The following is a 24,268-nucleotide window of genomic DNA, read 5'->3' as shown; positions in this document are numbered from 1 at the left end:
TCAGGATGAGAAGCAGAGTCTTTACAGGAGACTCAAGGCCTGTATTTCCATCTGTCTCTTCCTGTGCCTGTCAAGAAAACTAAGTGGGTTTGTTTGGAGACCTGAAGGCAAGGCTAATAAAACGAAATCTCTGAGGTCTCTCGCTTTGACTTGGCTTCAGTTGCAAGTCATGTTAATGCTCAAAGTATGCTACAAATTCCAGCACCTCTGACAATAGTGGTCTGATTGATGTTGCTACACGGCTTGAATCATTCAGACAAATAGTGTAATAAGCCTGCCTAATGAGTTGAGCATCATGCATTGTAACAGACTGCAACTGTAGGTTCATCTGCAGTGTGTTACGCAGACATGTTAAAGTAACCACCTGTTCAGCTGTGTACTACAAATGATCACTGCCATTAGATGACAGAACAGTCATTCTTGACAATTTCACCTACTGTAAAACTTTTCTGTTAGGGAAACATGTCACGTTTTCCTGTATATGAAGTGTAGTACAGTACAGTACAAATACAACTATGTGCAATGTCATATAATTGCACTTAAGAAATAAAGGAAATCGGATACTGAGATTAATTCTAAAGATCTATGGCTTACGCTCTGTTACACCTGCATCTGATATAAACCAAATGCACCACACAAAGGATGGAAAAGGACTGTATATACTGTACAGCTGGACCAGTAACATTACATGAAAAAAAATTACAAGTGCAAAAATATCAGAAAACTGAATACAATTTAGCAGGTTGACAGACTAAATCCGAAGAGAGAATATATAGTGTTTTGATTAATTTTTTGAATGCCCATGACCATCAGTACTCTGTTAATGCAAAACATTGATTTGTATGCCTGAAATACACACTCCAGAGTGTCTAGCTAATATTAATAGAGAGGAATCTGGAGGGCTTTACACATTTCTCTGTCTTTATTGTTCATTCTCTTTGTCTTTTCCTGTGTGGTGATTTATCTCTCCTTTGAAAAATCATTTGTTTCATAATCTACTGTATAGCAAAGGGTCAGAGTGTGATGTGAGCTCTGGGTAAAGTCAGTAGAGCAACATACCACTGTGTATCAGTTTATCCTGTGAATAAAATGTTTCTATGTATAGAAGAAATTCTTTGACATCAATTAATTCTCATCAGGCTCGTAGCAGAAATATTTTCTGAGCCAGTGTCCTTTGTTGGCAGTGAGTTGCATGTTTTAATTGCATGTATGCCATTTAAAGACAATAAATACATTTCTGTGGTTATGTCCAAAGTTTGCATCATTGTTTGGATGTGTGTGGTAGGATATGAAATCTCACCCAAGCACCCATCAGCTTAGCAATGAGCTATGTATGGAGCAGGCTGCATCATGGGAGTGCTCCCATCAGGGAAGACAGAGGTGGGAAGGCTTGTTAAAGTGATAAGTTGTTTGCATGTGTTAAGGAGAAACAACCCTCAGTGACACCAGAGAAAGCCCAGGGATGTGCGCGCACGCACGCACACACACGAACACACACACACACACAAAAACACATACATACTTAGAAACAGCCAACTCAGGCTAACCACATTGCACTTGCTGGTAAATTGTGGTAAACAAATGTGGTAAACTCCTTGAAACACTTGATTAAATATTTAACAAAGGAATGATGCACGATGCCTCCGTGTACTCCAATGCTCCATTTCTCTTTCAGAGAGACAGCATCATGGCAGAGTACATCTATATGCAAAAGTGCAAAGTGAGCAGTTGTAAACTTTGCAAAGACAGTTTGTTCTTTACTGACCCAAGGCCTAGAGCTAAACAAAGGAGAGGTCACTGAGGACTTAGCCTGTTACGATGGACTCAAATATCTGTCCTATATCTACCAGGTGGAAATAGAGAGAGCCATTAGAGACTGTTTTAACCTCTGATCACATTGTTCTCCCTGCTGGGTTATGCCATAAAAATGATAAACCTAACAGTTATAATGCAGCAGCATATATCCCATCACACCACAAAATGAGTCTGAACCACAAGTGGCTGCTGCTCATTGCTGCTGTGCTAAAATTGCACCTGTTTTTCTTTGTTTTTCTTTTTTCCTGTCTCGCTCTGCCAGCACAGTAAAAATTGAAATGTCATATAAAACGTGACAGGATGCTAATATGTGGCTCCCAGAGGGCATTTGAAAGCATTCTTGTTGATTTTGTAACTGCAGAGAGAGTTGGTATCCCTCCCATTTCCACCCCAGGAAAAAAAAAAAAAGGGGGGGGGGGGGGGGTGCTCAAAAGTTGAGCAAGTTGAGGAATGCTTTAGGGGTGACACAAATTCAATTTCCAAAGCCTGTGCAAGAATTAGGAATGACAGAAAAATAAATAGTGCATACAGTCAGCATCTGTATATTTAAAACTAGATGTGTCCCTGAAAAATCAAATATGGATGAAAGAAACAACTTACTGCAATTAAATAAATCTTGCGATGGGATCACACCAGCTGTAACATCCGTCAACATTTTGATGTTCCGACCTGCTCCACTGATGTCAGACCACACCCATCTCAGCCTTCATTTTAATCTCAACTACACACCTGTAAAGTTTCATGTCTGTGTCTTGCAGGTTGTGACGCTATCGTGGTGATAAACTCTACAGACAGACAGACAAATAAACATCTGCCAGTACTCAAATGTCACACACACACACACGCACACACGCACACACGCACACACACACACACACCCACACACACACACACACACACACACACACACACACACACACACCCACACACACACACACAAGGTGAAAAGCACACTAGACCTGCTGTTGTGGCTGGTAATAATTTCGCGGTTGATGAAAGGAAAGGAGACTTTCATTCACATCAACTGGTGGCATACAGTTCAATCTAGCAGTATTTTGTTTGGTTCTATAGATGAGTAACACTTCTGACTCTACAGTTAAATGTTCATATGGCCTGTCTCCAAAATGAAGCAAGCAGGAACACTTACAGTAGGTATATAGCAATGAACATGTTCTGATGGATTAATTTTTGACAAGAGTCGAATGCAGCATGGAGTACTTCATTTTTATTATGCTGACCATTGAAATAGTTCAGATCCTAAAACAGAGGCAGATTATGTAAGCAACAACTGCCCATGAAAAAAAATCAAATCTGTTTCATTGGTGTCTATTCCAAGTCTTACCACCTCCACTCTTCAGCGATGAGTCACAGATTTTACCCATTGGGAGTTAAGAGAGGTCCCTCAAGGGAAAGAAAAAAACTGGGGGACCCAGTAGTCTAGAAGAACATTTCCCCTCTGTCAGGATATGACAACAAGATGAGACAAAGGCCCTGCGGCCAGTCTCAGATACCACCATGCAATCTGGCACCTCGCCAGCACCACATGAAAGAGGCAGATGTTCCTTTTTTTTGAGGCTGCAGTTTTAATAAATAATTTATGCCACACAACACCTAATCCATGAGCAAATGTGGGGAATACATCTCTATTTCCCTCCCTCTCTTTTTTTATCATAAACACATAAATATCTGTTTAACTAGGGTGTTGAGATGCGCTGCACGTCCTCCTGGTCCTCATCAAGCGGCTCGCACACACAAGGGCCACGTTAAGATGTGAAGGGGCATCCCACTCCCACAGGCCCAAATGAATGAATGCGAGTGCGTATATGTGTATGTCTGTGTGTATGGGATGTACACACAGATTTCTTCACAGAATATCTGTGTGCGCTGAGGGTTGCTCCCACAAAGCCAAAGTCAAACTCCAGTTAAGACTGTCAGCTGAAGGTGGACCAGGCAGACAATGCTTTCTAGTACTAATTAGTCTCTTCACCCAGCCTAGTCCCATAGCGAAGATAAATATACACATATGTAACAGAGAGGAAAAAAGGGAAAGAGTGAAAGAGGGAATAAAAGGAAGAGGTGGTGCTGGTGGTGACTTATTTTCAGTTTGACCTCTGCTTCGTATTCTAAAGAGAAAGGTTTCTGGTGTTATGAGTGTGCACTGTATCTCTAATGTGTCAGGGTGGCAGGAGGTTGTTTGCCACTGATCATCTTTTCCCATCTCCCTCTGGGGCCCCTCATCACCTCCACCACACCAGCAACTCCATCAGACTCAAGGTCGGGCACACACACATACACACACACATAAATGACTACCACTCCACAACTTCTGCGCTTGATCACTTCCCCTTCCTCGCCTCCTGCTGAACGCCACCGGACCCCTACCCAGCGTGCACCCCCACCCTGCCCAATTCTCCCCCACCTTGCCTCACCTCTGCTCCCCTGCTCCTGCTCTCTCCTTCCCCTGTCCTTCCCGGGATCCAGCCTGGCAGTGTGTGATGAATGGGACAACATTACTCTTGTCCTCTGTTGGCCTGATTTAGCAGCTCCGGCCCACCCCCCGTCTGTCTGTCTGTCAGTCTGTCTGTCGAAGCGTTCGCCTGTCTCAGTCTCTGTCTGGGTTTACTTCAAACATATGCCACTGCAATCTAAACTCTGAATTAATTTGTTTAGACCATACTCCAAATTACAAGGTACATACAAATGAGTTTTTATATCTTATAGATAAGGTACAGAATTTCTGATAATTATGTTAGAAAAGAAAGGTAATTTTAAAACACATATAGGTTTTTTTTTTATTCTGTAAGGTGATGTATGTGTCCACTAATTAAGTGTTTAACTAATTAAGTTTTTTAAACTACACAATATTTAAACTTTTTTCATTAATTAAATCATATCTCACTCTTAAATTACATCTGATTCATCACCTTGGTCTGTAAAGCTTGCTAACTTTGGCGTACCTTTAATTACATATTCATGTTCAGATAGAGAGAGGCAATAGAAACAGTTGTAACATCCACTGTTTTAAACTTTGTTTTGGAAGAAAAAAAACGACAGAGCGAGAGTGCATCGCTATGAAGTGAAGGGATCACGTCTTCAAAAAAGTAAATAAAATATGCATCCTCTCTGTGCTCATTACAGATTTATGACTCTTGTTAAAAGAAAAGGTGGCGGCTGCCTTCTTACATGTCTGACTTTCAAATTCAGACGACACTGCTGTCAAGTGTTGTGCTCCACATTCTGTCCAATGAGAGACCGGGAGGGCTGAGTGTGTGCCATCTTCAACATCCTATTCGGTGAGAGTCTCGGAGAGAGTTACTTTGGGTGGATGAGAGCACAGAAGAACTCCTCACCTACAGTGCAACGAGTGCTCGTCGTAATCCTTTGATGCATAGTTCATCAGTCAAAAAGTTCAGTTGCTTCAGCCGCTTGTGTGTACGTGATTCAGAACAATAACAGTTGGGGGAGTAGACATTGCTGCATTAGGCATAATGAGCATTGGGATTTGCTTCAGCAATATGAAATAGTTTTGCTGTTTCTGTAGCAACTTTTAAGAAAAAGCGATCACAAGCACATTCAAATCACCCTACCACCGCCGCTCACCCACCCACACACACACACACACACACACACACTCTCTCAGGGCTGTGAAACTCATTAGAAAATTTGTTTGTTAGGTGCTCATTATCGGTGACTTAGGGGTTACAAAGTGTGAAAACAATCATGTTTTTTAAGAGAAATGTAAATACTGCTTTTCAAAATATATCTAAATGTCTATTTTTGGTTCAAAAAAAAAAAAAAAAAAAAGCACCTTAAAACCACTCTATGAGATTTTACTCCCTTATGGCCCCTGTCACTTCACAGATTATATTCAAAACAAGTACGAATACACAAGTCACTCCAAGTGTCACCCTTTAGTACCCCAGAACCACTCCCACCAGCAAAACATAATTGACACACCATCACACCTCAATCTACAGCTGTCACCTTGCAGTGTAACAGGTCTACAGTGCCACAGGGAAGTCACACAAAAAGACGGAAGCAGCCTTCCATGCTGAAGCCCCATTAGTTTCCCCATCACCTTAAAGAGCAGGCAGAGGCAGATGCCTCGAGGTGGGGTTAGGTTGAGGGCCAAACGTGCAGTGCGTGGGTGTTAATTGAGACGTGGACAGGGAACAAGCACTGTACACAAACCCCGACAGGACGGCAGACAGAGGCCGTCGGACAGATGATGAGCCAAATAGGAAACCGGAAGACAGCGACACACATCGTCAGGAGTCAGTGCCAGAGCCACACACATGCCCACTTACCACCATCGTTCGTATCCACTCAAAGTGCCAGGAAGCCAACATATCCTCGAGGATATGGTTTTTATCACAGCTGTCCTCCCAGGGGCCTGGTTTAGGGTCCTTGTGGATAGATTACAGTGAGATTTTCTCTTTACAACCCAGAGAAATTAAGGTGAAAGGGTTAAAGAAAAAAAATTGGATGTTTTACAACGGGGGTCTTGTAGTTGATCCAATATAACAAGGTTGTAGCATGTGTGTGTAACATTGTTCTCACTAAATGCACTGCAGAGATTGTAAACAGAAGCACTGCACTGGTAACAGCTTTAGCTTTGTAATGCAGGGGACACTCCTGATTGATTTTTTTTTTCAGTATTCACCTTTGCTTAGACCTCAAAATAACTACATTTGATAGTTAGATTAAAACTGGACAGATTGGACTATTGCAAAGCTATGTGCAGAGAAACACCCATGTCTATAACCTCTACAATGATAGTGGTGAGTGTATGGTGAACTGCGTTAACCTATAGGTATACTGCACAAAACTACAAAAAAAAAAAAAACCCATGGTACATAAAAAAACCCAACAAAATTTCATTTAAATAACAAAGGCCAGAGTTAAAAAATGGCAGAGAGTCAGAGAATGAAGGAGAAATGACAGAAAGCAAAAGACAAAGCAAGAGATATGTATCTGGGGGGAATAGAGATAGTGAGAGATGATCCACCTGATGTGTGTGTGTGACAAAAAGGAAAAACAAACAAACAATGCAGTGTGTTTTGCATAGAGAGACAATACCCCTGCATGCCTCTTTCACCCTCCTTTTTGTTTTCATTCCTCCCTCTATTAGCCAAACATGATTAAAATGCAGTTCCTACCAGCGTCTCTGCTGAACAACGGGAAAAAAAGACAGTGAGATGGGAAGAAAAATGAAGCGGAAAAGTCAAAAGCATCTTTTACAGCGTGACGCTTTTCATCCTTCACAGGCGGCAAGAAGAAAAGAACACAGAAATTCAAACTTTTCTCTTCCCCTTTCTCCCTCTGTCTCTCTCTCCCATTCTCCTCAGCAGCTGAAGACACCCCCTGATACCTGAGGACAAGCCCACTGCATCACAAGCTCAATAGCCTTCAGTCACACTTTTTTTTTTCCAGAGCATTGATATAATTCCCTCTGCTCTCTTTAGTCCAATTACATTATGCCATGTCACTATCTGAGCGATCAGCGCAGTGCCGTGACTGGGGCTGAGAGATGAGTGCCAGGGCTTGGGAAGGTGCTGCAGAGCTCCATATGCTATCTGGAGATAAATCTGAAAACTCTTTTTAACCATATTCACACAGAGACAAAGTGTGCCGCTTACTTAACATTTCAATGAGCAGAGAGCCTAGGCATTTGCTTAATGGTACATAGAAGAAGAGACAGAAGCTGAGACAGAGATGGGGAGACATTGTTAAAATCAGCAGCGGAATGGCTGTGAGGCCTGCACAATGAGCAATGGATATGTGTGCTGATACTAGCCCTTCACCAGGAGTTATATCCTTGCTAGAGAGCCATTGATAAACACACATATATGGGGGATTGTGTGTGCATGTGTATATACGTGTGTGCATGAGTCATACCTACAGGGAAAACTGCGGAGGGTGGAAAGGCTGCCTCAGCACTATAGATGAGGAGGATAAAGAGATACTGTGGTGTAGGAAGATGACTGTGTGGCAGGAGAGATGAAGAAACGGAGAATCATGTATGCTTAGTCTTGTATACACAGTGGAGTCATCAATACGGCCTCCACATGATAAAAAATACTATATGGCACTCATAAAACTGATGAAACCAGATGTGCATTCCAACTTGCTCTAACCTTTTTGGACCACCATTTGGGTGGGAATTATTGTATGTCATGCAAGACGCACATAAATTACAGAAAGCTTCAATTCTTCCAAACTGTATCATAATCCCATATGATATAACTATGATAAGCTGGTGCCTAAATAGGTCAAAAACAGCACTGAATAAAGTCTATAGATTTGACCTAAAACTGCATGAAAAAAAATATGGAATGCCTTGAAGAACTGGGTCTGTAAAAGACTAAATAATGACTACAAATTCTGATTTTACAAATCAAGATAATGAAAGATATCTACTTTATATTTACCATTGATTGTGCACATGAGGAAGCGATGGAGAAAATGCGTGAGAAATGGGAAAGAGAGATCTTGTAGGTGCATGTGTGTGTCTGTATGTGTGTGAGTGAGATACAGACAGATAGACGTAGAGAGAGAAAGAGAGAGGGAGTGCACCGAGCAGTAAGCCCGTGAGCAGGACATGATTGCAGTGTGTATCTTATCTGTGTCAGGTCCTCCTGAGGCTAGTGGAGCCTAGCTGAGCGGAGCATGAGCGCTTCAGTGACCAGTCAACCGTGTGAGGGTAATCTCCTCACTCGTTCAGTCTGTCGCTCTCTCCCTCTCTCTCTCCCTCTCTCCCTTTTTCCAGTAAGCCCCCCCTCTGGGAGGCAGCTGAGCCACTCTACACACAAGCGAGAGACGCTCACACAAACATATTTACGTGCACAAACACTCACACCCATGCAGAGCCCAAGGTGATTGCCTCATGCCAGCTCTGGACAGCCACCCCACAGGTGAGGGGAGACATCACAGGCTACATTGCACACTGAAGCCCCTGCAGCCAGTAGCCTGTCACTACAGGGCTGAGTTGCACTGCCCAAGTCTCACAATGTTGCTTCAAGCTCAACTGGAAGATACTGAAAGGCACTTAAAGACACAGCGGGACAAAATTAAAGGAAATTATAAACATATATTTGCTTGATTTTGGGGTTGAAGGGATGGTGGAGGTGACAGATACTTGGATGTGAATACTTGTCCATGTTCTTGAAAAGACCATTTTCAAGGCAGATATTTTAACAAAACGCTCTAAATATAATTTTCCAAAACAAAGTTAATAATTTTCACTGACAACTACATTTCTTTCATTACTTCAGTACATTAAAATGAGTGTCACTAGGGAGGTGATGTACATGGCACAATGGCAGCTAACTGGATTACAAGTCAAAATTAAGATACAGTTGGATCTACATGGTTCAATTACTGTAAGGTTTGTGAACTTGAGCAATTGCTTACTGTTTACTGTTTATGTGTAGGATTCAGAGTTCATAATGTCACCGATTTATTAATAAGGTGTATTTAGCTACAGTATATTGGATACATATTCAGGACACCATCAAAAAAGAGATGAAAAAAAATTATGGTCCATGATTTCAAAACTGTCTCAGTTCAGTATTTCTTATTATGAAAACCTATTCTTAGATTAAAGTCAAGATTAACAGTAAGCACAGTTTTTCATTAAATTACATTGAAATACATCAAATGTGTGATTCTGGAATATTTGAATTTCCAAAAACCCTATTTACAATAAAAAACTTCTTCATAGGACCACTGCAACCTCCTTTGATGTGGAATATGTATAAAACATTTTTTCTAATTCCCATGTTTTTTTTTTTTTAACTTTGTGTTACATCTGTGTATGGCATCAATAAAGGAAAAAATGTGCACCTGCGAAATGCCACTATGTTTAAAATTAGTTTTATTGAAAATAGAGGTTAAAAACTGGGGCAGTATACTGTTAACATATTTTATGCATGTGTGTGTGTGTTTGTGTGTGTGTGTGTGTGTAGGCAATAAGAATCAGGCAACATTCCATGTTGAAGGTCGGTGCACACACACAAATGCACAGTGTGAAGGAGTAGGGGAGAGGAGAGGAGGAAAAAATAGTTCATGTCTAACATTCTTTCACCCTTCATGTGCCTGCCTGTTTGGCTTTAACAACTGAGCCGTCCCCATCAATTAGTCTAGATGCTGGACTTTCATTGAGATTAAGTGACTAATATCAGTGCTTGCTCACAAGAAAGACACTTTTCACGTCTCCCCAACAATCTGTTAAGTCGAAACACATGTGGTGATCCAAGGCAAAAGGCCTGCAAGGGGTCCTCTTTGCAATGAAAAACAGGTGCTCTACTTTTTGGCCATGTAATACCCCATTTAGCCTCTGGAGCAACGGTTATCCAGCTAATAGTTGCCTTGTGGTGCACTGGGAAGAGCTGTGCACATGGCTGGAGTAAACATCTGGGACGGATTGTGCATACTTGCAACATATGCTTCAAGTTCAATTAAAATGAGGCCTTGGCACATTTATTAATGTGCCAAGGCCCCCCCCCCCCCCCCCCCCCTCTCCTCTATAGGCCTGTGCCATAAAAGAGGCCTCCTTCGACCCGTCCTTCATACTTACTCATACAATCTTAAGTTACCTCATATTCAATGTAAAAGACCTAATATCCAATGTAAGAGACGAATTTGTTAAAACTTGAAACTCCATTTGTTCTGCACTTAACCAGGTTGAAGGGAGAGTAGAGTGAAGAGAGAGAGAGAGAGGGAGAGAATATGTGTCAGAATGAAAGAGAAAAAAAGGCAGGGAAGCGGACGATTGAGGGAAGGGTAGAAGGAGAGTGGGAGGGGAGAGAGATGTAGGTGAAGAAAAAAGAAAAATGCCCCCCTTTCAACTTCCCTACAGCTCAAATGAAATGCTAACAGTTGAGGGGAGCAATAGATCAAAATGTATGAAGCCAGAGTTGGTAAATTGTAGCCTTTGTGGCGGCTGTGCTATCCAGCATCCCAGCCCTGTGTGAGCACAGAGAGCAAGGCCTTCTTATGTGGAATAATCAGTTTGGCGCCAAATCTGACGGAGGCCGCACAAGCTGCCGCTGCACCTCATTTCAATATGAAAGTCCAAAATGTATTTCATATAATCTGCAGCTTTTCAAATGCCTGTATTTTTATTTTTCCCCTGAGAGGAGGTAGGAAATGCAGTGATGGCAGGCAGACGTTAAGAAGGAGTAAAAAAAGAAGAAAATGGTTCAAGGTTGCCTGGTGCATATCTTCAGTCAGTGGCCCCCTGTACGTTTCAGCCTTGGAACTTCACAGGCATGAAACTTTGCTTCGGCATCACTGTGGGAGAGGATGTAATGCTCACGTATCTTTGTGTGCTCATCGCCCGACCGGCTGCTTGGCTGACTGATTGCCTGACTGGCTGACTTACTGGTGGGATGACTATTTGACCATCTGCACTATAAATGTGGTTTTCTATTTTAACCCTTTTGTGCCTTCTTGCACTTATGACCCTTAAAAAACAGGAGAGGTTGTAGTGAGGTTGAAGTTGCATAAGTAGATTCTGCATACAGTGTCCTCAGGCAAAATAATTCTCAGATATCAAATTGCCTGGTCAAAGGCTTTGACAAAACAAAGGCAAAACAAATTGCCTTTGACCAGGCAATTTGTTTTGCTCCAAAAAGTTTACCAATCCAGGTCATGCAAATTACCACATCTTAGCCTGCTAACCTTTATATTGCTGGAGTGCGGCTGTAAGGCATCAAGTATCAGCTCAAGTAATTTCAGATTCCAGATTGTTCAGTCACGGTACTTCATAGTTTTCCCATGCTCAAGTTATTAACTTGTTCAACACTGCTTGAGTCTGATCAGACTGGAGTATCAAACAGAAAATTATTTTTTGCCTCACCCAAATCCAGACAACACAGTAGGTGGATAAAGAGCTTTAATGTTTCAGTTAACATTCCTAAGTGGAACATTGACAAGGTACTGTATCCTATCCAGTGGCATTTGCTTCAGTAGCTGTTCCTCCAGTGTAAACGAGCAGAGGCAGTAAAGCAGCCACCTGTTGTTACCTGATAGTGTCTGGACAAGCCCAGATGCTGTTTTACTGGGACATAAAGGAGCAGTGAATGGGCCTAAATAGCTAACTAAGCACTTTATAAGGGTGAACGATCTCAGGAAGCTGAAGAACAATGTTAGTAATGTAAATTCGACTTAGTGTTGCATGGAGGGAAAAATAAGGATTGTGCACCAAACTGCAGTAAAACACCAGAGCAAAGCCAACCACAAGGAAAAGAGGTAAAGGATATGCTGTGTATATACCTATAGAGAAAACTTTTCAAAAGGTTAAAAGGTTGTGCAATCTTTGTACACATGTTTGCACCTCAGGCAGTGAGAATAACTGAACAGAGGAGAAGATGGGAGGAGAAGATGGGAGGGGAAGATGGAGTCATTTCATTTTGTCTGTTTGTGTTTCCGGTCTGTGAAGCAGTGTCAACCCTTCCTGAGGCAGTGAGCCAGTGTATGTAAGTGTGTGTGTCCATGTATGTGCTTGTGTGTGTGAGCGCATATGTTTGTGTACGTGTTTGTGTGTGAGTGCATCCCTGACACAAGACATAATTACCTTGTCATCTTTGTCAAAATCCTCATCCTCGTCCTCCAGCAGGTCCTCCACTGCTTGCTGACAGTTGCAACAGAGAAAAGAGAAAAAAAGAAAACAAGAAATAAAAATGTTTATGCAACAGCTATAGTACAGATAAACATTAGATAACACAGGGTTAACGTCATCAGAACAGCCAAAGAGGCACATTAAAGCTGATTGGTTATGCTTATGTCGGGCAAGAGTTTGTTAATGAGTATGGATAGCACGCAGAGAGCACAACTATTGGACTGGTGTGTGGTAATATGTCATGAGCTTCAGAATGATTTTGAATTACAATTTAATTTTAGAAACAGTCTGTTGTTCAAATGTGTTGACACTTCTGGAAATGTAAGCAAATGCTCTGGCTTTGAATTTCAACGGGCTGAGGATTAAAGTCTATTCATCCACTCAAATCGCATTTCACAAAAGCATTCAAATCTTACAACATTCAGCGGGACGAGATAGCAGAACTCTTCTTCTGATTGTGCTTGGTCTCTGCTGACCTCTTTAACCTTTGCACTCGTCTCTAACCTCTACCTCACAATTTCTATACATTTATCTGTCTGTCTTTTCACATCCTCCCACAGAATGATGCTACATGAAAGAAGAGAGAGGAAAAGCCTGCAGCACCGAGAGCAAGTCACAAAGAACAGCAACTATGTGCTTCAGTGGTCCACAACCAATGAAACAAGAGCTAGTGTAGCTCTGGAGCCCCAAGATACCATGTATGATACATACTGTACAAGACAAAGAAAAAATGACACATGACAATGACACAATGATGTCAGAACCAAAAACACAAAGGCACATATGGATAAATATACTGTACAACATATCAACAGTAGACGCAAGTTGTAGCCTTTTCTATTCAGTAGCAGAATTTGACATAGACATTAAGAGGCACTGAAATGTAGTGAAGAAATAACTTTATGGAAGCAGCTTAGACCTCTATCTGTATGTGAAAGCAAGCAAATAAACAAATGTCTTGGCATATATGGAAATTCTTGCCATAACAAAATCAGCTTGGGTAACTGTGTTTAGTGATATTACTGTATGACTGATTACTGTCTAGCGATACAGTACTTGTGGGTATTGTGAACATGAACAAGTTCACATGTAATGTGATGTCGCCAAATCGAAAACCCACAGATCCCCTCTGCATCCTATCCACCCTCTTTCTGTCAATCACGCATCAAAGCTACAAGGTCATATTGTTACTTCCAATTTACATAAACAAACACCCATATCATAAGCCTTACGGCTGTCAACCTCAGTATTCATCTGCTCCCATTGTTGTATTGCATTACCAGCCCCAACCCCCAAACCCCTGAAAACCTTTGCCCAGCCTCAACATCAACACAACCCCCTAACCACCTCCAGAACTGCACAAACTAGTTTGGAGAAATCCAAAAATCATTACTTAACAAGACAATAGCTTTTGTGCTTTTTGTTTTTCATTGGAATAAGGGGGGAAACTATGTGGCGGCTGACATAAGCCTCTTATGTAAATTCAGCTTCCCACACAAACAAAGAGGAGTTCAGAACAGCAGAGTTGAGAGGGTAGAGTCAATAGTGTGTGTGTGTGTGTGCGTGTGTGTGTGTGTTTGTGCGTGTGTTCTATCAATAGCTCAGAGTCACTAGGGCAAAGTGTTGTGCATGTATGCATGGCGCTCCTCATTTTCACTGTCTGACTGTATAGCAACTGGTTATTCCCAGTTCACTTAGACTCCATCACTGTCTAGACAAATAAACTTGACTGTTCACACTTCACAATCTCTTTATTGATACAGAATACATTTACTACTATACTAAACAAATACCGGAGAGGGAATTGTTGTGCTCAGCTGAGGCAAAAGATGTAGATATGATACTGTAAAAACGAAAGCCTTCTGGCATCTCTAAACAAATGGACTATAACTGTTTATAAAGTCATCATGGTTCCTCCTAAATCCTTTCACCCATGCCAAAATACAAACATAATGGATTCCTCCACACAGAGGCTTTAGTAGGGTATGCCTGGCACACGCTCCAAACTTTAAACAAAGGGAATGAGCATGAGCTAGCTGGAGAAGCATGACCTAGAGAGACAGAGAGAATGATAGAGTCGTTTGTCTGCCTCTGCTCTCCGCTCTGCTCTCTCCCTTCTATCGCCTCTGGTTACAGAGAGAAGTCATGTTTCCTGCAATGAGACACAGTGTAAAATTAATAAATAAAAAGACATGGAACATGTCATCTGCCCTGAAGATTGCCACGGCTAAATGCGCGCACTGAAGCTACTGTCTCAGTAAGGGAGGATATAAATTACCTCGGTGCAGCCGCTGAATTCCAAACATCTTTCTTTCTTTCTCTCCCTCTACCTCTCTCGCTATTTGCCTCATTCTTTCTCTCTTTCTAAGACCTGTTTGGTGTATGATATCATTTGTCTGCTTATCCCCCCATTATCATGTTGTTTGAATTACTATCATTACAGCACGGCAGCATCAAAGCTTTGCTGTCGACAGGATCGTGTAGAGCGCGCATTGCCTGCAGAGCTGCTCCAGTCAATTCAATATCTACTGAGGTGGGGATTAACATATTCAGACCTATTCAAATGATACAGGATGATGCAGGCTACTCTTACAGATTACACTGTGTCCCATAAATACATACAAAGATGGTGATAATATAAAAGACACACAAAGAATATAAGTGAGTACAATGACATTGAGAGTTCAAATGGCTGTGAAAGTAGGAATGCATCTGTTTGACCTAAGTGGCTTGAAAGAATTGAAAAGAAGTTTCTGTTGCACTGGCTCAGATCTAAGCAAAAACTCTGCATCCTCTCTCACTGCTCTTCCCCTTTGATGCAAAAAGTGTTTATGACAGACGAGTTGCTGTGATTTAAATTTAAGTGGAAAAATCAATTGTGCATTATCTATTTTTACTCTGAAAAAAAAAGTGTATTCCTCTGCATGTAGACGTTTTGTGTGTGTGAATGGTCTAATCTTTAACGATGATACAGTCAAAACAGTAAGGCAACAAAATCAATGCACAGAGGTGGTGTAGTAGTGTTAGTAGTTGTTTTGGCAGCTGGAATTCTTAAGGGCATCCTTGCAAGACTATTGCTTTACGATTTAGTGACTGATTCTTGAGAGCTACAAAGCTTGAACTGTGACACTTGTATGCATCTACATGTCATGAAATTTACATTCAGCCTTAGGAGCCAGATTTGTCTCTACCACTTACTGTTACTCTCTGCTAGCTGAAGTGTATGGTGCTAGCTAAAGTCCGTCTGGACTGAATTTGAAAAAATTCTGACAAAAGGAGTCCATAGTGTTTGGATCTGAGGTTTTCCTGTGTGAGAAAATCCTTGCTGCACTGATTGAGCTGTGATAAACAAGTTGTTAGAGAGGTAAAAGGGAATAGCAAAGAAAAAAGTTTTAAGGAACTGTCTATCAGAAAGAAATTTATGATAACCTATTGATTCCTGAGAGCACAACTTTTATGTTCTTGGCTGCTCCTTGCACTATATCAGTGGCACAACAGCTCCCCTAGTGCCTTTTCAAGGACAGAGAGGACACGCTGAGGGTCACAAAAGATCATTACTGTGACCTTCATCTTACAGGACACACTCGTGGCTCTGTAGTGTTATGGTGAATGTGACAGCAATGGTGATAAGCGGTCCTTTAACTTAAATCAGGGCAGCCATGCAGTATCTGGAGGACAATGTCTTCAATTTAAAACTGACCAATCTTGACTCATGTCAGATTGTATCCTCCTTACTTCCATAACTCAAACAAAGTAAACTCTAAGTTTGATGTTGGAGGATTACTTACTTAAGTGATACAAATTGAAAAGAGCCACAGCAAGTTTTAAACTGAGATTACAGGCATGGATAAACCTGGTTTAGAAATATAGAAAATCTATACCAAACATTAAATCCAAAGTATTACGAAATGCTAACTAAGTAATTAACTAGACATACTTATTCATATCCATACAACTACACTGTATGAGGACACACAGGAGAGTTTAAACCTAACTTGACAAGTCAAAAAATTGCACTTTGATGGAAGTAAAACAAAACAGACCCTGTCTGAATCGATGAAACAAGTGTATACACACAAATACACACACACACACACACACACACACACACACACACACACACACACAAACAAACACACACATGCACTCCACTGAGGTAAAGTAGAAATCTACTACCTGAACTAGTCTAGTAGCCACATTATTTTCACCCTTCCTCTGAAATGCCTCTGTACTCACTCCACTCTTTCCCTGACTGGGCTGAGTTCCACTATCTCCCCTCCTAACCTTCCCAATGACAGCCGCAGGGGGAATTGACGCCGAGGCAGACATCCCAGTGAACATGAAGATATACTTTCTCCTTCTTTTTTCTCCCATTCCTCTATCCCTCCCTCCCTCCATCCTCCTGCTGCTCTTCCTCTTTGATACGTGAGGGGGTTTTAACCTCTCCAGCTGCTGAGGTTTGGCCAACTGGCTGGCTGGGGGATCTCAAGGCCCTACTTTGTATGCACTGTCCATGAGTGTATGTGTGTGTGTGTGTGTGTGTGTGTGTGTGTGTGTGTGTGTGTATGTGTGTGTGTGTCTGCATGTCTACATATTGCCTACACCACAGTTTCTACAGACTGGGGGAGGGTTGTGTGTCTGATAAGGGCTGCTGGCTGAGCCTGGCTGACCCACACAGGCCCTTCACAAGCTGTCAGAGCCGTGGCCCTCAGAGGGGGGCCCTTCCATCTGCACTGCCCCAGCCAGGGCTCACCCAGCAGGGGGCTAGATAGGGGTGAGGCCAGGGTGCTACCGGAGCTGCAGGCGGGGGGTGGGGGTGAGAAGGGCGGCTGCAAATTCTTGAAAGCAACACCCAATCTGTGAGCATTGCAAAAGCTTGAGTTACAGGACAATAATGTAAGCACTGCTAACATAATTTACATTTCTCATGGCTTATTTGCTGACAAATCAGCAAGTATGTTTAGTCAGAGATTCAGCAGCTATTCAGAGGAAATCACAATTTCACGCATTGTTGAGTCAGTAAATACAGTGAATTCAGTGATACCATGTTTGTCCTTCTCAGACAGATGATACTGTCTAGTCTTATTGTTTTTTATACTCAGTTATGGAAAAAAGAGGCTTGAGCTGGAACATACTTGATGTGCACTCTATTGCACACAAACTCACGCACATCAGTAGGTTTATGCTCAGAGTTTAAGCTGAAAAACTTGCAAACAGCTACAGCGGGTGTACTGTATAGACAAAACAACAACAAGCACTGAGGCAGACACCCTGAGCTGCTGACGTTGTTAGCAAAGAGCACAGACAGTTACAAAGGTTCAGTGTGATGAAGGGAGTTAGACAAATGGAGGGAATGGAAGCGAAAGAGAGACAACATGATGAAAAGGGAGGCTGGGAGGATTCCGCAGTGGCATTCCTGATGCTCCCGATGCTCCCGTCCCGCTTCAAACTATGCCCGTTGCCTGTCTTTCTGCCTGCCAGCCTGCCATCCAATCTGGCAGTTTAGCAGAGACAGAGAGACAGCGAGAGGAGCAGAGAGGAGCAGAGAGGAGCAGAGATGAGCGCGGTGATGCCGGGGCGGCACGAGGGAAATCAGCGGGGCACAGGCGCTCACAGTTAAAAGTGACATGACCTTTTGATTTTGTCACCTGTCACCAACTGCCATGTCTGACTCCGCACTGAGGAGTGCCTGCCATCCACCGCTGCTTTCCTCTGCCTCTGTCTCTCTGTCGCTCCGTCTCTCTGAATGCCTCTCTGTCTTTTTCTGTCTCCTGCTCCCACTCCATCTCCTTTTCTCGTTCTCCTTTTCTTTCCAGAGTTGCAGTTTTATGGGGGAAAAGTGGAGGTGTGACTTTCTGGAGGAGTTGAGGTATAATAGGCAGCCTTTCCTCTTTTCCTTCCAACTTTCCTAATATTTACTCTTCTCTACCTGTGTTGTGTGTGTCTCTTAATGAGGGCAGATGTCATGGCAGAGTGTGTTTAGAGATGCAGAGAAGTTTTTTGAGATGCAAAATCATGGAGAAAATAGAATAGATAAAATTGGCAATGAAGTACAATATTCAAATAAAATCAGACATTACTGTCTTGGAAATAAACCAGATTCTTTTTACACTAATGAACAATATACTGCTGCTATGCTGCGTGCTTCACAGTCAGGAACGTAAAGATTAAACTAGTACTAGTACATGTAGAACTACATGGATTCAAACAAATACAAAATGACAAAATCAGTAGAAAACCTTAGTCAATTATTTTATTTTTAAGGGTGACTTAGTTTTATCAGGGAGGTTAAACTCTATATTTGTTTTTATGGAAATGCTCAAACTTAGAATGTAGAGTGGGTTGAAAGTATTCAGCTCTATATCGCTGTAGGAGGCATGTCTGTAAGTGTGAAGTATCTTCAGGCCATTAAGGTCTTCTCTTCTGTAATGGGTTGGCAGATCCAGTGGGTGAATCTATGTAATGGTCTGAAGTATGGGATAAAGAGGATGGTCCTCCAGTGTGACGAGGCCTAATTGCCCATCATCCTGTGGTAGAAAGAGACATCACCATGTTTCGTATTTGCCCTCTACGACAGCCTGCACAGAAATTAACACCTTCATAACATCTGGTGAGCGCCTTTCTGGGCCAACAGAACAGCAAGGAAAGATTTCTGTTGGGATGTGTCCCTGCTCGTTAATCTCAGTGCAGATCATATACACTCATGCAAGCAAGCGCACATATGAATATGACACACTGCTATGAAAAGAGACACACATGCATGCGCACGCGCCTTGCAGTCTTTTTCTCTTGCAGCAGAGCTGCCTGTCCCCTGATTGACCGAGCCCAGCCTACTGGCAGCTTCCTTTGCAACAGGCTTGGGATGGATCTCAGCCCCAAACTATTCCAGGTTTCAAAAACAAGAAAGAGATGGAGAGGAGATGGTAATATCATTAAAGTGCTCCTCCACCTCCCAACAATGGGGGACTCCACACAAATGCACAATGCCAGGATGAGCCTTCCTTGAGAGCACATTATCAGTTTTGAATGTCAAAGTAAATGCAGTACCATCCTCTGCATATATTCAAAAGCACAAAGGGTCAACCTCTTTGCTTGTCTGTTTCATTGAGCATGTTACAGCATGGCACACAAGTCAGCTAACAGTGTTGAGGAGTCAGAGTTCACGGGTCAGAGTGCTACATGATAAGAGAGGAGGTCGGTGACCTTGCTGGTGCGTCTCCTCCTTTAATCGCTGTTCTGAGGTCACTCGGACTGCTTAGCAGGTACCGGTCAAGGTTGGGGTGAGGGTAAGGAGCTCTGATCTGGGATCTGTTTGCAAAGCAGCATGTAACCACACAACAGTCAGTGACCCTGAGTGGTAAGTTACAGCGTGTAGAGAACACTGTGTTTGTTTATTTGCTATAGACAGGGCTATGGACTGTGGTTGTGGTGTAAAATCGGAGAAGGATCCTCACATTGAACCCATCAGATGAAGCAAGGCTCTTCACTTCATTAGGAAGTCTGTACTCAAGTGTATACTTTTTTTGTTTTCTCTCTTTCTTCCCGCAGCCTATCTGCCTCTCTCTCTTTCACCCTTCACAGTGAGTTCAGCAGAGATTCCTTTGGCATTACCCTCACCCCAGACTGCTGGAAAACCGCAGCGCTCCGGATGCTGACCCTTGCTCAGCTCAGCACAATGCTTTAATTTGGTGTGTTGTTTAAAGTAATTAGAAATCCTTTTTCCCCTGTTTTCTTTTCTATTCTTTTCTGTTCACTGCCAAGTGTGAGAGGGAAACAGTGAGTCGTCCGTGACTTCAGCTTGATAAAGACTCGGAAGAGGAATCCAGGGGACCAGGAGAGGAAGCAAAGAACGTAGATACTGTACACACTTCGCCTCTGTACTGCTGCAGATTTGGAAACTGTCTGAAAACAAACAGGGACAGGACTCAGGGGATACTTGTGTCTGAATGTGTGTATTAGAGGGTGTGTGTACAGCATTTGCAAACACAAACGCCTAAAAATAATGAATGCTTTCACCAATGCACATTATTTTCACTGTATGAAATTCCAATTTGACATAAGACATAGTACTGCACAACTGAAGGAGGCAGTGAATTGATGATTGAGGGAGAAAGAGTTCATCACATCCACCGATCTTGAGGCAGTAAGACCTCAACGCCGAGACAAGCGAGGCGATGATTGTCAGAGAATTGTCTTTGTGTCGCCCGTGCTGCTCTGTACTGTTCAGCACAACTGTCAGAGCGGCAAGAAAAGGAGCATTAGTGGTGCTGATCTTTGACAATTAATCCCACTTTCATCGGATATATTGCTGCAAAGAATGTCGCACACTCTTGCAGATGCATGCTCTTACATGCATACATGCACACACATACATTTTTCACACAGACAACTTTTATCTCCACGTACATACACACATGTGAAAGCACCGCACCCCTCATGCACCTGGAGTGACTCATGCAAATGGATGTGTGTGTGTGTGTGTGTGTGTTTGCAAGAGCTGTAGTTCTACACTTTGCTTGTGCCTGAATTATAACCTTGGAATAAAAGGGAACACACCAGACTACATCAGACAGCAGAACACCACCATCATAACACACGCGATATTCAGTATTCATACACCATGCAAACACCTGCACGTTTACTTGTAGTACATATACTATCATATACTCACCAACAGCACAAACCAACTTCTCCTCAGTGCTTCTACTAGCCAATATCAGCAATGACGCTCAAATCCACACATATCAAGACTGTAGAGCACTCACTTAAACCCATTGCTGACTGTGCTCATATCAGACAGTGGAGACATTTAATTGAAAGAAGGTCACATATGAAACTTTGAGGCAGTGTTCTCATGGCTAAAAAACTTTCCTGACATTAATGATCTATTCAGACCAGTGTCCTAGGTAGATGTGTCCTTTGAATTCCAGCAGATACCCTCAAACAGCAAAAACCACAAAAATCCTTCAGCTTGGACTGTAGCTCGGCAAGAAATCCAAAAGACTAACTACAAGATGGACTAGAAGAAATTAAACTAAAATAATAAACTAAATACCTTCAGTTATAGTTGGTGTAAAAAATATGCAGTCCAGGATTCTTGGACTAAATGTGGAAGTACATGTCAAACAAAGTTACAGTGCTGTGAAGCTACCCGGCCAGTAACAAATGTTAAAAACAGTGAAAGGTAAGATCCTATGACAGTACATTAATAAGTATCCATATCTCCTCTCGTCTCTGACAAAGTAGGACAACTTTGTACAACTGAGCAGAACAGTATTGTCACACTAAAAGGCACTTGCCATATAAGTATCAATGGTATCAACATGTCTTAATGTTCCAACCAATTCCTGAGGTACTTGAGACACAATAGTCCCTTTCAAGAAGGAAAGAAAAGCAGTTCTGCAAGAAGTGGGAGTAACATGTACTTAGTTGTATGTGAAGCGAGTGGCACATTATGAGAATATGTAACCTTTGTTGCCTCATTTTAATTAGAAAGTGCATGGGAAAAGAATATCATTAGGTCTAAATAAATACAAGCAGCAGGTAGGGGGACAAAACATCATGCCAGGTTTTGTCTTATGGCTTGTGTGATTTTTATTTTTTTGTCAGGCAATGTCGCCATCTACAGGCGGGGAAAAGGGTCCCAAGTCTGTGTCATTCACAAATTAGGGGTTTTATTTTGTCTGTGAACCTATTTGCAGTTGCTAACCCTCAATTCTAAGTATGTATCAAAACCTACTAACCTAACCACCAGGTTACTGTTAAGTAACACAGTGCTTGTAAGTGTCACATATGGCTTGTATTTTGCTGGTTATATTGTCAACTTTTTATAATATGGAAATAGAGGCAGATAAATAGAGAATCTTAGCTCTGAAGACTTACCTAATAAATACATCTCTAAGTTATGTACAGATCACATCTAATTTAATTTCTATGTGTAATATCACAATGACACAGAAATTCGATTTGATTATAATGACTGAATTTAATATGCCTTCTAAGTCCAATCCAATCTAACTCTAAGAATTCTTATGAAGAGATAAATAAACACATATAGCAGGTGAGAGTCTGTAAGAAAATATGAGGTCTGTAAACTGAATATTTCTGACTGTGTCTAGGAAAAAGGCACTTATTAAAATTAATCACTTCATTGTTCACGCTCACTCCATAGTCCGGTCCTCTCGTTTTCACTCTCTACTTTCCAAATGTGCCTGGCCATGATTAAAACATGTCTGTTTCTCCATGACATTGCTTTGACATCATTTAATTGGTATAAGAGATAAAAAATAAATGAATTAAATAAATATACTACCAGGTAAATGGCGTAACGTAGCTCAAGGTGACAGCCTATTATTTCTCCCTTTTCTTTGCCTGAAAGAAGGCAAAGTGAGAAATGCGAGATTGCACTGAAAATGCAGCACCTCAAGGGGCAGATGGAGTTATTTTAAAAAAATTTAGCAGAGAGATTTTTTTTTAAATTAAATTCCAATTTGCTCAAAGTTTACAACTGCAACTTAATCAAAAAGTATATTCTAAATGAGTACTATGCTCACTTTCTTGTTGTTTCTTTAAAAAGTATTTTGCCTTCTCACTCATCTGTATGCTGATAATAGTCGCGTCACAATTTTTACATCACAATTATGTATTGTTTGTTTTAAGTCCAGTATCAGAGGAATGAAATGTATGTAAATGTAATTAATGTCGTAAATAAAAGAAGAGCAACATGTCGCCATAAAACAATGGTGCCTGGAGTTTTAACCCTGCATTGTCTTTGGAAAGGGGGTTTTACAGTGACATGAAAGAAAGGCGGAGGGATATCGAGAGGTGAATGGGTTACTCACCACATCTTGCCTGGTATCCTTCCCTGACGCGATGAGGATGTAGTTCCAGGCCAAAGGCAGCAGCAAAGCCAGAGGAATCATATAGAGTTCAAAGTTCCAGACGACGATGACAAAAAGCTGATGAGAGAGAAAAAGACAAAACCGTCAGCAAAAGAAAAGCGAAGACAAAAACGTGAGAACAGTGTGGATTTAAGAATGTATACATTCAAGACCCCATATTGACCCTCATGAGGCAAACCCCTGAGAACGTACGGCGACCATATGTGCAACTGGAAACAACACACATTCAGACACATTCATATGCAGAATCATAACCACCAAGGAACAAAGCGTAAAAATAAGGCTTTGCTTCAACAAAGGTACAGGCCTGGTGTCAGTGAGCCTAGGTTCAATACCCTGACCCTCAAGGCATTCTGGGCCTTCAGCTGAGGAGGAGGACGATGAAGAGGATGAGTACAAGCCGTCAGAGTCTCTTTCCTCCACGCCAATCATCCCAGAGGTTGAGGTCATGTACCGCTTCAACCACAGCACGTCAACGCTGACCCTTCCATACTCAAGCCCAAACCCCAGCATCTGACCTCCCACACCCCACACCCCGACTCCCTAACCCTGTCACTCCAAGCCCGAATACCCTCTCTCTTACCCCAAAAGACTCATATGCCCTATTTCTAACCTTCTCTGCACCCATCTGCCAAAATCATAACCTCTTTACCTCCCCTCTCATCACCAAACAAGCAAAGTACCATCTGAAAATTAACCTTTCCTAAAACCCTGTATTCTGGTCTTGGCAGGGCTCTTTAGCCTCTGACAGCAGATTATTGCGGTGGTCGGGGGAAGATATCTGTGGGAAAGTGAAATTGCTAATGATGGAAGATTGTTATTTTATGGCAGTATTGTGTCAATAGTGAGAAAACAGTTTGCCAATTGTTGTGAAAAAAGTTAAGATGGTAGAGATGGGATATTTTTGTGAGAATAAAATCTATCAAAT

General features: G+C 41.9%; 1 protein-coding gene across 5 annotated transcripts in view; it reads right to left on the bottom strand.

The window, feature by feature from the left end:
• mctp1a (multiple C2 domains, transmembrane 1a) overlaps positions 1-24,268 on the bottom strand; it is a 137,526-nt gene that overhangs the window by 14,703 nt on the left and 98,555 nt on the right. For 3 of the 5 annotated variants that reach the window (XM_071482626.1, XM_071482628.1, XM_071482627.1), the window contains 3 exons: positions 23,281-23,397; positions 12,395-12,451; positions 6,123-6,221 (listed from right to left, as the gene is read on the bottom strand). In XM_071482626.1, coding sequence (XP_071338727.1) covers positions 6,123-6,221; positions 12,395-12,451; positions 23,281-23,397 — 273 coding nt within the window. The remainder of the gene's footprint in view (positions 1-6,122; positions 6,222-12,394; positions 12,452-23,280; positions 23,398-24,268) is intronic. The other 2 variants (XM_071482629.1, XM_071482630.1) reach the window with 1 other exon arrangement.

This window comes from Trachinotus anak, unplaced genomic scaffold (assembly GCF_046630095.1).
Source record: "Trachinotus anak isolate AG129_WGS33_773 ecotype Australia unplaced genomic scaffold, CSIRO_AGI_Tana_v1 ptg000008l, whole genome shotgun sequence".
Classification (NCBI taxonomy): domain Eukaryota; kingdom Metazoa; phylum Chordata; class Actinopteri; order Carangiformes; family Carangidae; genus Trachinotus; species Trachinotus anak.
This window is presented reverse-complemented; position numbering and strand designations above follow the sequence as displayed.